The 14,579-nt window shown below is 31.9% G+C and overlaps 1 protein-coding gene across 1 annotated transcript in view; it reads left to right on the forward strand.

Annotated features, from left to right (window-relative positions):
- Positions 1-1,129: 1,129 nt before the first annotated feature.
- Positions 1,130-14,579, forward strand: part of LOC126965357 (myosin-2 heavy chain, non muscle) — a 160,209-nt gene continuing 146,759 nt past the window's right edge. The window contains exon 1 of the mRNA XM_050808893.1: positions 1,130-1,374. Coding sequence (XP_050664850.1) covers positions 1,366-1,374 — 9 coding nt within the window. The 5' untranslated portion in view covers positions 1,130-1,365. The remainder of the gene's footprint in view (positions 1,375-14,579) is intronic.

Genomic DNA, 14,579 nt, shown 5'->3' on the forward strand with positions numbered 1-14,579 from the left:
TCAATAGGTATAACATATAAATAATATCTAGCATTTTATTAATATTAAAGGTAAAGATGTATTAAATTAAATTTTTAGTTATTTGATACTTCTCAGTTTTTGAAGTAGGTTTTTTTAAACGTAGTTTTTTTTTTTCATAATACATTTGTATTGAATATTTTCTGGGATCATAACATGATTATTGCAAAAGCATATACATTGCCCCACAAAAGACTTATCTACTAACTCGACTTAACCGTGTAGTAGGCATAAGAAGTTAATGTTTGTTCATAGACATTATGATTATCACAGTTTCTAGAAAATTTACCTACTTATGTGCCTTTGTACATACACGATATTATCAAGAAGATAATGAGAGGCAAGAGTATAAGATGTTTATTTTTTTTACAAGGTTTTTAAGGTTGTAAATAGCGCGAATAGCCCTCTTCTTCAGCAACAAGTAACGTAATTTAGTCTTAGGAAAATTATAAGTGATAACTTCTTAAGGTGCACGGAGCACTTTATTTTGTGGTAAAAATGAATGAAGTTGATCCGTCATGCTCAGTTTTGTAACGCTTAGTCGGCTCGAGCCTACTAAAAGTTTCGCTCGGTGAGCATAGTTGTGTCGTATTATTAATCCATTTGAGGAATTTCGGTATGTATCTACCTCGCTTTGGCGAAGTTCACTTGCGTCCTACTTACACTTATGTCTATTTTATACATAAATATTTTGTCCTAATAATAACATTAACGCGTGCCTAAAGTAAGGGTACTATTACTGCAGATAAACGGTAAGAAAATGTTTCCTGTCCCTATGTTGAAATGAAATATAAATCCTTTTTTCTTATCTATAGGTACACGCTTTTAAGCTTTATTGAAAAAAATTTAATTATTCCTTGAATAGAGTCAAAAATATTGTGAAGACTTGGGTAAGTAGGTACCTATACTGGTTATACGAAGTACTATTAATCAGAATTTAGAAATACATCATCATTAAAAATTGTATTAATTCAGCAATCAGTTTAGATCGCCGTGCCCTCGTTTGGACACGGTTCGCTTGGCTATTTAACATAATATTCTCGATTGCGCTGCAGCCAGGGTCTGATGCGGTAGCGGGTAGATACTTGAGCAATCTTATTGTGAATTGTAACCACAGTCCACAATCCACAACAACCATGCGCGCGCACGCGTAACATATCGTCATTTTTTACCTTATGTGCCGGCAACGACAGTATTGATCGGGCTTCTGCCACGAAACAGCGCGTTAAAATATTGCTTTGAGCTGTAGGCACCCAAGCAATTTTAACACGAGTTAAAGACAATTGTTTTATGATGTAAGAGTGCTATGATGAAGATACTGTGACTGCGGGGAAGTGTTTATTCGATATGTCGAAGGTAAGTTTCTTAAATTTTTATGTAGACGTATAATTACGTTTATTGTAGTTATGTTTTGGACAACTCTTGACGCCGATTTTCATGCTCCGAACACTCATAAAATCAAGGACGATAATTTTTTTAACGTGAAGTGCTTATAGCGCAAATTATTTTGAATTTTGATACTTTAGCTAAAAATGCGTGGTTGTGAAAATTTATCGTATATAGGTATTTACTTCTAGTATTTTCTTTGATTAACGCTAGTGTTACACAGCTAAATAAAACACTTTTATAGGATTAAAACGCGTGTAATTGTAGGTAACTGTGTTTTACATTACATTTTTGCGTAAAAGTTACATTTTTGCGTAATCGTTTTCAGGGGGCCTATTTGGAAAGATGTTGAACAGTCGGGTTAACTAAAATAAAGAAAAATGTATCTTTTACTCAAAAATCTAATGTATAAACACAGTTACAACTACACGCGTTTTAATCCTTTAAAAGTGTTTTATTAAATATATTTACTTCAATAGAGAAAAGTACCAGACTATAAATGTAATATGTTGTGTTAAACATTATCATTAAATAGTTATTGACGGTATACAGACGCTGACAGCCTGACATTGAATTTATGTTGAGTATTAATTGGTAGGTCGTGAGGTCTTTGTTGCAAAAGATAAAAACTTATAAATATATCCCGATTAAGTACACAAAAGTATAAAATTACTTTGTATTATATAGTAATTGTTAATAGTTATAAATAAATGTACCGATTTATGTTGATTTTTAAATAGTTTAATGTTCATTTTGAGTACAGAATTTAAAGACTATATTTTAAAGGTTCATTGGTTAGTCATATGTCATTTCCATATTGTCAAGGGTTCAGAGGCCTTAACTTCGGTATAAGTAAATAACATAAAACACTTCTTGCTCTAGTCTAGATATTTGTATTCCGAACATTTTTGTACAAGTTGGCCGTGAACAACTAGAATGAATGGGAACCATTTTTTACAACTACCTTCATTAAATGACAATATTGAATGTGAACGATATTATTGAGTATAAATTTTTATACTTCGCAAACCGATATTAAAATAATATAGTACCTAATAATTACATTTAAAATGAAAAAACCTATAAAACATGCATTTAAAAGAATTATTGAGTTAAATACTTTCTAAGCTTTTCATATTTTTGAATCAAAAGTGACATAATGAGCGTTAGCAAGAAGTGGCAACAAAAACAAAACGAGCCACCGCTCTGTGATGATTGCTCACGTTTTGCTGTTACTCATTGCTAACTATAGATATCAAAACACTTCTTTGTTGCACAAAAAATCTAACAAGTATCGGTCATTACTCCGTAAGCTATGCTTGACCTGAACAGGACATCAGGCAGACTCAATTAACTAGAGACAAATTTAATCAATAAGTACTTATTATGGTTTAAATATACAATGACTTAATATAAGAACACATTTAATACTATGACGTAAAGTTGAATAATCTAAGCATGTGTTGATTAAGCTAATATTTACTTAGATTTGTTGACAATTATTATCATTACGGTCTTCGATAGAATTAAAATAAACATTGAAATATTACCACAATTACTACAATTATAATTGTCCTCAGGGGGGACTGACCATTTGGTCGTTTGATTATACTATATTATAATCATTTTCGAAAAATATGAAATAAATTTTTATGTCAATTAAAGTCTTGTTACGTATCTATATGTCTGTTAAGATGTATAATATCCACATAAACAGTGATCTCAACTTCACGGAGTTCTAAGCCGAAATACTATAAAACTGCTAATTAAATTAATTTCAAGGTTCTTTCAATAAATTCTTTACCTTTGCCACAGCTACTAACGAATGATATTGTTCTATATTATTATTATCTCTCAATACTTATTTTGAAACATGAAATAATTAATTATAAGGTTGGTAAAAGGCTCGCAGCGTGGTAGATGAACCTGAGGATTCTGACTTTTGACCCATTTATCATATTTTTCTTGCAAACAAACTCGTACTCCGGACGAGTTGTTTGGCTTTGCCTCAAAACACTAAAGTTGCTTGACAGGCATAGGCTTAAACCCGGCTTCGGGGTTCAAAGTTCTTTTGTTCTACCCGCCTGTCAGGGTGTCGGATTTGTTATGGTAAAATAATCGATCTCCGTCAAGAAATAATGATGGATGGGTGAGTAATAACACATATGAAGCTACCAACGCCAACTCAATAAGTTTTGTGTAAGTATCAACTTGTTGATTCGATCTGAATAAGGGATCTATGGCATTACTCACTTTATAGAAGTTGATGCTGTATTGATATTTTTTTTTAATTTCGTGCGCTCAGATTGAAGTGAAATTCACAGTTCACGAAAGGTAAAGCATTTACACTTGTGTATGGTATATATTTGACCAGTCGGAATGTTTCGACAGTCTTACTACTCGAAAAATATTGAAAATAAAAAGTACCATTATTAGGTTAAATACCCAACGAAGCATATTTTGAAATTTAAAATACATATTTTGGATATAAAACTTGCTCTTAGCAAATTTAACATAGTATAGAGAAAAATTACATCTAAAATAATTAGGAAACATGAGTAATTATATTAAACTTCAATACTTTTTGTATAATTCAAGTCGATAAAACATCTCTAAGAGAAATATAAAATAATTACATTTGTTAATGTGTTGCCCTGATTTTTCTTATTCCACGGGTTAACCAATTAAACTTCAAAATTAAGGAAAAATTTAATTCCTTTAAAATGCTGACGAATATTGCTCACACATAACAGCACGTGCAACAAATAGTATACGTTTTTCACTTTAACATACATTTACGTAAATAAATTAGGTTTATTTATATTAAGGTATATTTTCTAGTATCAAAATTATTCAGCCGCGCTGCAAAAAGTAAGTCAAATCAAGTAAAAATGACTTTGTTGTTTTATGTCAAAGAAATTGCACATTATGAATGTCAAAAGCTTTTCTTTTTAACAGTTACTACCACTTCGGATAAGGTATAGAAGAAGAGTTGCAAGAAACTTATTGCCACTCTGTTTTAAATCAACATTTACAGCTCGTTTTACAAAATATTCTCAAACGTCAAATTATACTCATGACACACGAGTACTAAGTCAAAAAAAATACGTTTATTAACTAGGTAGAAATGACTACCTACAGTAGAGGCACTAATCCATAGTAACACCACTGTAAATAAATAAATGCGAGAATTTAATTGACGATTATAAATGTAATATATTAAAAAACAATAAATTTATATTATATAACTTTAATTTTAAAAACATGAAGCAGGGTATCCGAGTACATACAGCCACCACAAGTAGCGAGCGAGCGTATTTTAGGGAAGGGAACGACCCGCCTCACGATGCCGCCACTAGATTGAGTAGACCATAATATTAACAAGGTATTTAAGATTCTAAAATTTGCGAAATAGTTAAACAGAAAGTGCACGCAAACAATTTTAATTTAAGAGCTTAATTAGACAGAAATATTTTAATTAAAATGCTTTAGTGTTTATGATGAAAAACATCAACGTTAATTTATACATTTATATTATATACATATTTATTTGATCTTTTTAATAGTTAAGTAACTCATGTTATACAATAATTTATGTTGATACAATTAATAACGACTGACTGCTGCTTGAATCATCTTGATCGGAATAATTTATCATAAATATTTAATTTTTCCTACGTATAAAATTACTTACATTAGCTTTGTCGTAACAGTATGTCCTAGGATTTATGCGTTAAAATTGAGGACCGTACCTACATAGTACGTGTAATCGAAATATCGTTGGACAAAACTGTTCAGGTAAGACTGTGCAGTTAAAGTTAATGGTTTGTAGCCAAATAATAAGTTTAATTGTACGATATTACTTTGTAGTTTGTAATCATTTAACCATTTCTATGAAAAAATAAAGCCCGCTGTGTTTTTTGCGCCCGTTTTTCTCAGGTCTGACGCATTCTTTTGGAATGGCTGGTAGTTTTTGACTTTCATTAACGGCCGTTCCCAATATTCAGTCTATCTCTTACTTGAGATAAAAATCGTAACTATCGTTGACTTTTCTGTCCCAATAAACTTATCGACGGTAACTCACCTTATCCGTACACATTGCCTGTCAATAGAACGACGTATAGCTTACCAGCGATAGAACTTTGTATGGTAATTGCAATTCACGCGTCCCAACATAAGGCGATAAGAATGACTTATCGGGTATATTGGGACAGCTTCAGATTATTGACAGCTAATTACTGACAGTAGAAGGTAGTAATTTATCTCTATCTGTAGATAGTATATTAAGGAACGGCCATAAGTGATTTTATAACCATACCAAAGCAACATGAATTTATAGCTAATATCTTATATCATTTATAGGTCTAGATAGACTATAACAGCTGTGAAAACGTCGTAAAAAAAATAGACTAATACTAACCTCTATTTTGAGCAATTCAACACAAAGTGTATGTAATCAATCAAGTGTAAATAAGTAATACATAAACAAATCGCGAGTGTAAGACGTAGATTGTCACGCACAATAAACTAATATTCCTGGCCTGTTTTTATCGATTGTCTAACAGCAAGAGACTCACCCCCTTATTCATAATAGACTGCTAACTTAAAGCATTGCTAATTATCACACTGTCTTCTTCTATTGACCTTAGTCAGAATGAGAAAAAACACTCCTAAGCGGCTGTTTAAAGTTAGCGGACCATTATGAATAAGGGGGTCAAACTAGACGTATAAATTATCTTAGGGTAGAATATGTACCTATGTTATGTATTACTCTGAAACTTGCTTGGGAAGAGTTAAGGAAAAAAGATAATGGAAATTTATTGGAGAAATTTCAAGAGATAATACAATTGACAAAGAATATCCATATGCTTATTGTTTTCTTTGTTATAACCAATGTATAAGCCATTTTTTTGATCATTGTCTTATTTTTCAAATAACACAATGTCTTCCGATCTACCCATGTCATGAACGATGAACGTGTTATTACAATTATTTAGTGCAGGCAGTTTTAACTGGACTCTCAGACTATGAAATAAGTTAATCTAACATTAATATAACAATAACTTTTGTATTAATTCTCATTTACTTTTTTGACTTACTCGTGTAAGGCATTGACAATTTGACGTTTGAGTATGTTTGTTGCATCACTTTATATATTAATATCCGGACGACCGAGCCTTGCTCGGATTTTTAAGAATGTACAAAACTTGAACAAAAAAAAAACTAATAGGACATCTGGATTCGAACGGGGGTCTTCTGCTTTCCGGATCACCCAATGTCCCATCTGAGCTATAATAGTCTTGTATATAGTGGCGAAATTTACCTTTGTATTCTAATGTTATTGTAGCTGTTTCTCATTCAAACATGGATAAAACCATTTTTTTTAAATTGAAACCTAGCTAGATCGATTTATCACCCCCGAAATCCCCTGCATACTTAATTTTATGAAAATCGTTGGAGCCGTTTCCGAGATTCAGATTATATATATATATGCAAGAATTGCTCGTTTAAAGATATAAGATATTGTAATTGAAATGATTTGTAAATCGATAAAAATGTAAATCTTTATACAAAAGAGTGGCAATGAGTTTCTTGCTACTTCTTTTCATTAGCTCAACCCTTTACGAAGTAGCGGTAGATTCAATAAGATAAATATTTTTTTGACATTCATAAGTGTCATTCCCGTGAACTACATGAATACAGTGATTTTGATTTGATTTAATTATTCTCACTGAAATCCATACTTAAACTTATGTGCAATAAAGTACTCTAAAAGGTACATCCAGTGACATGGAGAACAAAATCAAATTCAAATATATTTCATTACAACATAATAATTAACAAAAACACAAGACTTGAATATTATTGTGAAGTCCTTCGTTGAAGTTATAACTTGTAACATATAATTAATAAAAAATAATAAAGTATTAAAAAGTGTGTGTGTATAAGAAGTATAACTTCTTTATGCATACTTATGTATGCATAAAGAAGTTATATTGGCGTAACAAAGCAAAAATCCGTTAAATTATTTATTCGTCCTGCTATTCTAAGTTTGTAGAAATAACAATATTGTAAAAATCTTGCAAAGATGTCTTTGACATTTAATTATTAAATAACGAATACGGCTGTACGAGCCTGAACACTTTGCCTGTCCTAATAATGGACGAAGAAACCAAAAAAAAATCAACTTCACCCTGTGTTACAGTGATGCGCGCACATCTTAAAATTTCACTCTCATCTTTTTTTCATAATGCGCCTAAAGCAGTATAACTTCAAAAAAATATGAAAATATTCTAAGTAATGGCGTCATAATTGTTATATTATGACGTGTTTATGTTTTAATATCTTGTTGAACCCATGTCAAGATTCAAAATTAAACTTACCTTATAATTTCTCGGGATAATATTTTAAAAGGAGGATGGTGAGAATGCATGTATTTCGGGACCCACTGAAAGAAGTGGCGTACATCATGGAAACTTATTAAGAATTGTAGAACGTAACAAAACTAAGAAAAAAGCAAATCGTAAGTAAGTCCAAAAAAGTGGGAGAAAAAAGATATACCCAAAAGTAAAATATAACCTAAAATTATTAACCAATATCTATTGTTCAATCAATAATATATATATGTGGAAATTTGGCCAGCAGCTAATATTTGAGGATTTACAATTCATTATTTTTTCAAGCTGGTATCGAATGTTTTAGGTACTAACCTACTGATTTTAGTATCCAAACACGATAATATTCTTATTGTGAATTACTAGGTACTGAATTACTTATTTGAGTAGGTATAGATAGTTTGCTGGTGTCGGAACATCAATATAAAAATGAATGTCATGTCAAATAAATATATGTAGATGTCAATAATCAATTGCGCAAAACATTCCGTATTTTTTGTATAAACATCGTATAAAATTAAGTTTATAATAAAAAGAAACTTTTACTTGTACGATGCTTCCTTAATTTTTAATTTATGTGGATCCATTCTCGCCATTCGCCTTTAAATAAACTACCTAAATAAATACAGTTCAATTAAATGAATTTTAATAAGAATATATTTTAATTTGGTTGAATGTTTTGAAACCTTTAATGAATATATCGATAACAATATTAAAACATGTACACGCACAGGAAAAAATATTTACTTACATTAATATTACGCCGATATTCTAAAATGTGTTTTATCATAAAGACACACGACTTATATTCCACCATGACGCTGTTTTTACTGTTTTAAACTCAGTACAAGGTCAACACACGTTTATTATTTAGGGTTTCTTTTTATTCTTTTATATATATAACATACAGGTTTAAATACGAACTTTTGTGTCTTGCAACTTCTTTAGGCGAGTTGGACATTTTTAAGTTCTTAAATGACGCCAATATTATGTACTAGCTGACCCGACAGACGTTGTTCTGTTCATAATATAAAAAAATCGGATTATCGTAAAATCCGTACTTAGCTGACCTCTACTCGACGAAAGGAGTATTCCTACCAAATTTCAAGTCTCTACGCCTTATGGTTCCAGAGATATCGTGATACTATATACGTGGAAATCTCTTATATTATTTAGTTATTTATATTTCTTATATTATAGATTGGTCATAAAAAATCATGGGTAATGCTTTTGAGACTATTTTGAACGGCAAATTTCAAGGTGAAGTTGTACTTATACCATGTATCCCAATAATTTCATCAGTCTCACCTATCCCATTCAAATGTTTGCAATTTCCAATTCGCTTAGCATTGGTTATGACCACTTAATGAGGTCAAACAATGGCAATTTGTGATTTAAGGCGACACTAAATGCCAGCGACCTTGAGCGATATGAGTTCACGGCTGCCGGCCCGCCATCTATGTAACAAAGCCAATATTTTCAAAACTCTAGCGTGGAAAACAGTTTATATGCTTACAATCCTTATTATTCACTGCTAATCTGAATAAATGAACCTACACAAAAAAGTACAAGCTATAAGAATAACTTTTCTGAGAGAAGTACCAAAAAAATGCGTCACGCCATGCCAAAAAAACTTGTTTAACTTCAAAGAAATATGGTAGTTCAAAAAGGCTCGGCAGTGTTAACTATAACCAACAGCAAGCATTAGCAACCTACAAATAAGACTTAATGATATGTGTAACAGGATTAAGTAGTGTTCATAGCTCCAAATGCTATACTTTCACCACAAAACTTGTATAAAAACACCATGTTTGCGTGTTTTCTGCTTACTCTTCGCCTTAAAAAAATTCCTTGCATTTCGCACGGTCAATTTTATATTGCGTGTTCGAGGGTTGGCAAACCATCGAATTTACTTGCTCCTCTCAAGAAATAATCAAAAATATTGTGCCTGCATCCAATAGTATTACGATAGATTTATTTTTGTACATTAAAAAATATACTTGTTACGAAAATAGCTCGAGTTTCATTCTCTTTACCCTTACTTTAAAACAAAGTTCAAGTTTCCATTCCACATAGCTTCTTAATATTACAGGTAGGTAGACCAGACCTACCAACCTGTGTATTAATTCAGTAAACAGTAACCCCCTTATTCATAATGGTCCGCTAACTTTATACAGCCGCTAAGGAGTGTTTTTTCTCATTCTGACTTAGGTCAATAGAAGAAGACAGAGTGAGAATTAGCAATGCTTTAAGTTAGCAGACTATAATGAATAATGTGGATAGTTTTTTGTGTTAATGATTTTCATTTTCCTCATACCCATTTACAAACCTACCATAAAAATGTGCTCATTGAGTCAGTTTAAGTGTGTGTTTACTGTACAAATAAACTTACCTGAAGTTTGGACAATAGGTAATTTATTTTAGAGCACGGTAGGCATACATATATACTAATTAGTTATGCATTTTGTATGTACTTTCTCAAAGTAAGTTGAAGTTCTAAGTAGTTTCTCCTTTGTATCAATCGAACATATACGGATGGTTTGCTAATCCAACTAACATATTTATGTAACCTAATCGTATTACTAATTTCGTTAAAACTTGTTTAACATTACTAGGATTTCCTAACGTTAATTACGACATACCTATCGCCGATACTTTACAAATATTGTTATATATATAGTGTTTTGAACGGGTTTTGAATTTAGAATCAAATTTAGATACAACCGAATATTTAAATACTATTCCTACTGCCTTATTTAACTTACTTTACTTAACTTTTCGCTGGTTTCCGTTTGCTGTATGTGGGTATTTATTATTCCTAATGCCTTTCAGCCGTTTTTCGTTATCACCGTTTAATGCCACGATCTTATCGATCCATAATTATGTCCTATATAGGTTAGATGTTAGATGATTTGTTATTGAAATGTAAGTAAGCATATAAGGATAGATTTGTCTATCCCTAGTTAAACTAACGATAGACAGGTTATTGACAACGGCTAGTTAGTTAACTTACTTTAATAAACTTTCCGCTGTTTTTCGTTTGCTGTATGTGGTTATATATTATTCCTACGGCCATTAGCATTAGCATCTGTGAGCACAATTCCACGCGAACCCGCCTCTGCTCCGTTGTCAGTTCACGAGGGATCCAACGACAGCAAAGTTTCCCAACTTTCAATTCTTCGTGTAAAATTTTCTGAATTTGGCTTATACCAATCCCCTTGTCCACGAATTCAGTTCATGAGGGATCCAACGACAGCAAAATTTCCCAACTTTCAATTCTTCGTGTAAAATTTTCTGAATTTGGCTCATACCAATCCCCTTGTCCACGAATTGTCTCATAGGTAAGCCGCGGGTTTTCTTGAATGTGCTTAACAGTAGCCACATTATTTTCGTTAGCGGCAGTTGAAGGCCGCCCTTCACGAAATTCGTCATGTAAAGAAACGCCACCTCTCTCAAATTCAGCAAACCATCGCCTCACGGTGTTCAAGCAAGGTGCTTCTCACCCAAAAGCATTTTGAAGACGAGCGGTCACAGTCTTGTGGAGAAAGAGAACTTTTAAAATCATAAAAAATCATCGCTCTAAATTCTTTTCGACTTAATTCTATTTTATTATTATAAATGCTAGGCTACCTAAATCAAACGGTCCTTAAAACGGCTTTACAATATAGGCCGCAAACCGAATCCTATACTATACAAACCCGTGAGCAATAATCAGAGAAATTGGAAGAGTCGGATAGGTATATGTCCTTCAATTAGTTTCCAAAATTTCGTTGCAAATGGCTATTTTTCGAGGAGTAAATTTAATTTTAATATTGACTTTTAGGTTTTTTATTCAGGATTTTAAGTCGGAGCTAGAGCTGTCCTTAAGGCACTTAGGTATTTTTCACGAGACAGAAATATTGTCTAAACACTATAAATGCATGCCTTATGGGTTAGGATAAGAGCACCTGTTAATTATAAGCCAACAACATCTTATTATTACCTTATCTTGCAAATAAAAATGATTTGATTTGTAGTATAAGAATGGCTTCAGCTAATATTACTTCTTTATAGGTTACGGGACGATGTATTCATTAATTACTGACAAAAGACCACATACACGAAGGTACATCCATCCATCCATCCATCCACACGATTCCCCCTAAAAGATATTATTCGTCTATCATTTTACCTACATTTAGCTTATTGACACGTAATTTCTATTCTAATTTATACCACCGAGTATACAACTAAGCGATAAGCCGCCCTTGAATAGTTTGAATATAAAACTGTCATGAAATGATAAGGGACTAGATTTTCATTCATTCAAAATTATGTATACGAATTCCGTAGAATTTCATTCTAAACAGTGTGTCTCTCTCGTTCCGTGAACAATAGCTGCAATATTATTTTCCCTTACGACTTTTTTGTTTTCACTCACAATGACAGGTACGTTTTCATATATTCATTCAAGTATTTATATAGAGTGGTCCAAATTAATTAATTAAAGAATTTTTTTTTTAACAATTATTTAATTGAATCCTTATAATTGTTAATCGAAGCCCTGAGGGCTTGTTGGCATAGACCTAAAGCTTCAAACATTGAAAATGGGGGTCATATATAGAGCAAGGCAATACTTCAAGCCAGCGCACATCTTATCGCTTTTAAAAGCGCAGGTTTGGTCTCATAATATGGTGTATTAATCTAACATCTGGTGTGGTTCACCCCAGTATCAGCCCGAATCATATGACCGCATGCAAAGCAGAGCTGCTCGAATCGTCGGAGTTCTTCCAGTGCTCTGTGATAGTACTAGATTACTAAATGTAGTTGCGTAGAGACATCGCTTCTTTGTGTGTTTTCTACCGCAGTTATCACGGGGAGTGTCCCCACAAGCTTGGATATCAAAACTCTCCTTCTGGATGTATTTTCAATTTTATGCCAAACACAATGAAAATATGAAATGAGCTTCGTCATGCGGTGTTTCTAAAATAACCCTTCCTAGGAAGGGTTATTTTCAGAGACCTAGGTCTCTGAACTTTAAATTCGGCAATTTTGACGATCAACATCAAGATGAAAGTTTTGCTTTAAAATTGCTTAAAAAATCTATGCATTCGATGTTTTCATTCAAATTCAAAGCTCTTCATTCGAATTTATCAGTATTAGCAAAATATTCATCAACGTTAACACGTTATTTTATTTATTATATAACGCACAATTCTAGCTATCCCTAAATTAGCAGCTGTCACAACCACAGAATAGGTTAAAGATACTGTTCTATGGTCGCAGCACAGTTGAAATCTGGCGTTAACTTTGGGATACTTCATAAGCAGGTACACCTTAAACCTTATTACTTTATTGAGCATATAAGTGGCAACATCGTTGCGTAATATAGCTACTAATTATAACTGAGTTACACAGCAAGTTTTGTGAATGTATAAATTTATTGACTGAATGTGGATGAAAGTGGTGGGAATGGTCGACCTAGGTACACATCCCACGATAACATCGAAGATGTACCGAAAAGATTCCAGTTCTAAAGTACCTATCAAGAATAAGAGAGTTTGTATGTCTAACTGGTTTATACCAGTAGCCTAAGATTCTTTGATTTTCTGCATAAGAACGTGTAAGTTCTGTTTTGGAGCCAGGCTTACAGGAGAAGAACGCCTTGTGCCAAGTTATTGACCTAAATTAGTTGTTATTGTTATAAAACTGTTGGAACACAAATAATAATTTGTGTTGGTAAGAAAAGAATACATATAAGATTCAGAATGCATTAAATGTGTAAACAAGTAATATCTACATAATCCATGGAAGACGTAGAAAGATGTGGAAAACTACATAAAATTGCGAAGCTCATAGATGTTTCTCGACTTTTGGATATCATAGTTAAAGCTACTTAAATAATATTGCAATAAACAAATTATTCCGAAAATTTACTTAGCACCTGCTCTATTAGAATTAGCTGAATTAGAATTAAATGTTACAAATGTAAAAGTGGCATTGCTACAGTTATATAAGTATAGTAAAACTGTAGGTAAAAACATTTAGGACATATCCAAGCGAAACTTGTAAAAACTTTGTAGAAAGCGCGGTCCGGTTTTCACATACGCATTAGAAAACAAAACACAACATCGATGAAAATGGTAAAATGCAAGTCAGACTTCCGTACCACGGATGTAGTGAAAATGGAATGAATTATTTATATTATGTTGTTGCGAATAAATCAATAACTAATATTGTGTTAAATATTATACTTATTCAGTTTTCCGACAAATTAGATGAAAAAAATAAATATTTAATTATATAAATAATATATAGCACGATTTTTTCTTTAAATGATCTTATTTAAAGTTGTGATCGAATTGATTGATCTAATAAAATATTATTCGATCCTACGATATCTCAACAGTAATTTAACCAGCATAACTACTCACTACAAATTCAATTACTGTATTAAAATAATTATCTTAATAATAGTCAGTAGTCGTTTTAATATTTAGATAAAATTTGGAATTTTTTATTAGAGTTGCTATTTTTATTTATTTTATTTTATTTATTTATGATTCCTTACAGCTAACAAAATGAAAAGAGTATATTAAAAATTATACAGAATAGATACGCCAATTAAAAGGAATACTATTAACAGTACAATAAGTATGTGACAAAGTAGTTTAAGACAAAAACGAAAAATACTAGAAAAACTTACAAGAAAAAATTACATAGAAAGAAAAGAAGAAATCGTATCCATATTGAGTAACTGAAACGGTGAGTAGGTTGTGTGGTGTGAGTAGTGTGAGTGAA

Source organism: Leptidea sinapis, chromosome 7, assembly GCF_905404315.1.
Source record: "Leptidea sinapis chromosome 7, ilLepSina1.1, whole genome shotgun sequence".
Taxonomy (NCBI): domain Eukaryota; kingdom Metazoa; phylum Arthropoda; class Insecta; order Lepidoptera; family Pieridae; genus Leptidea; species Leptidea sinapis.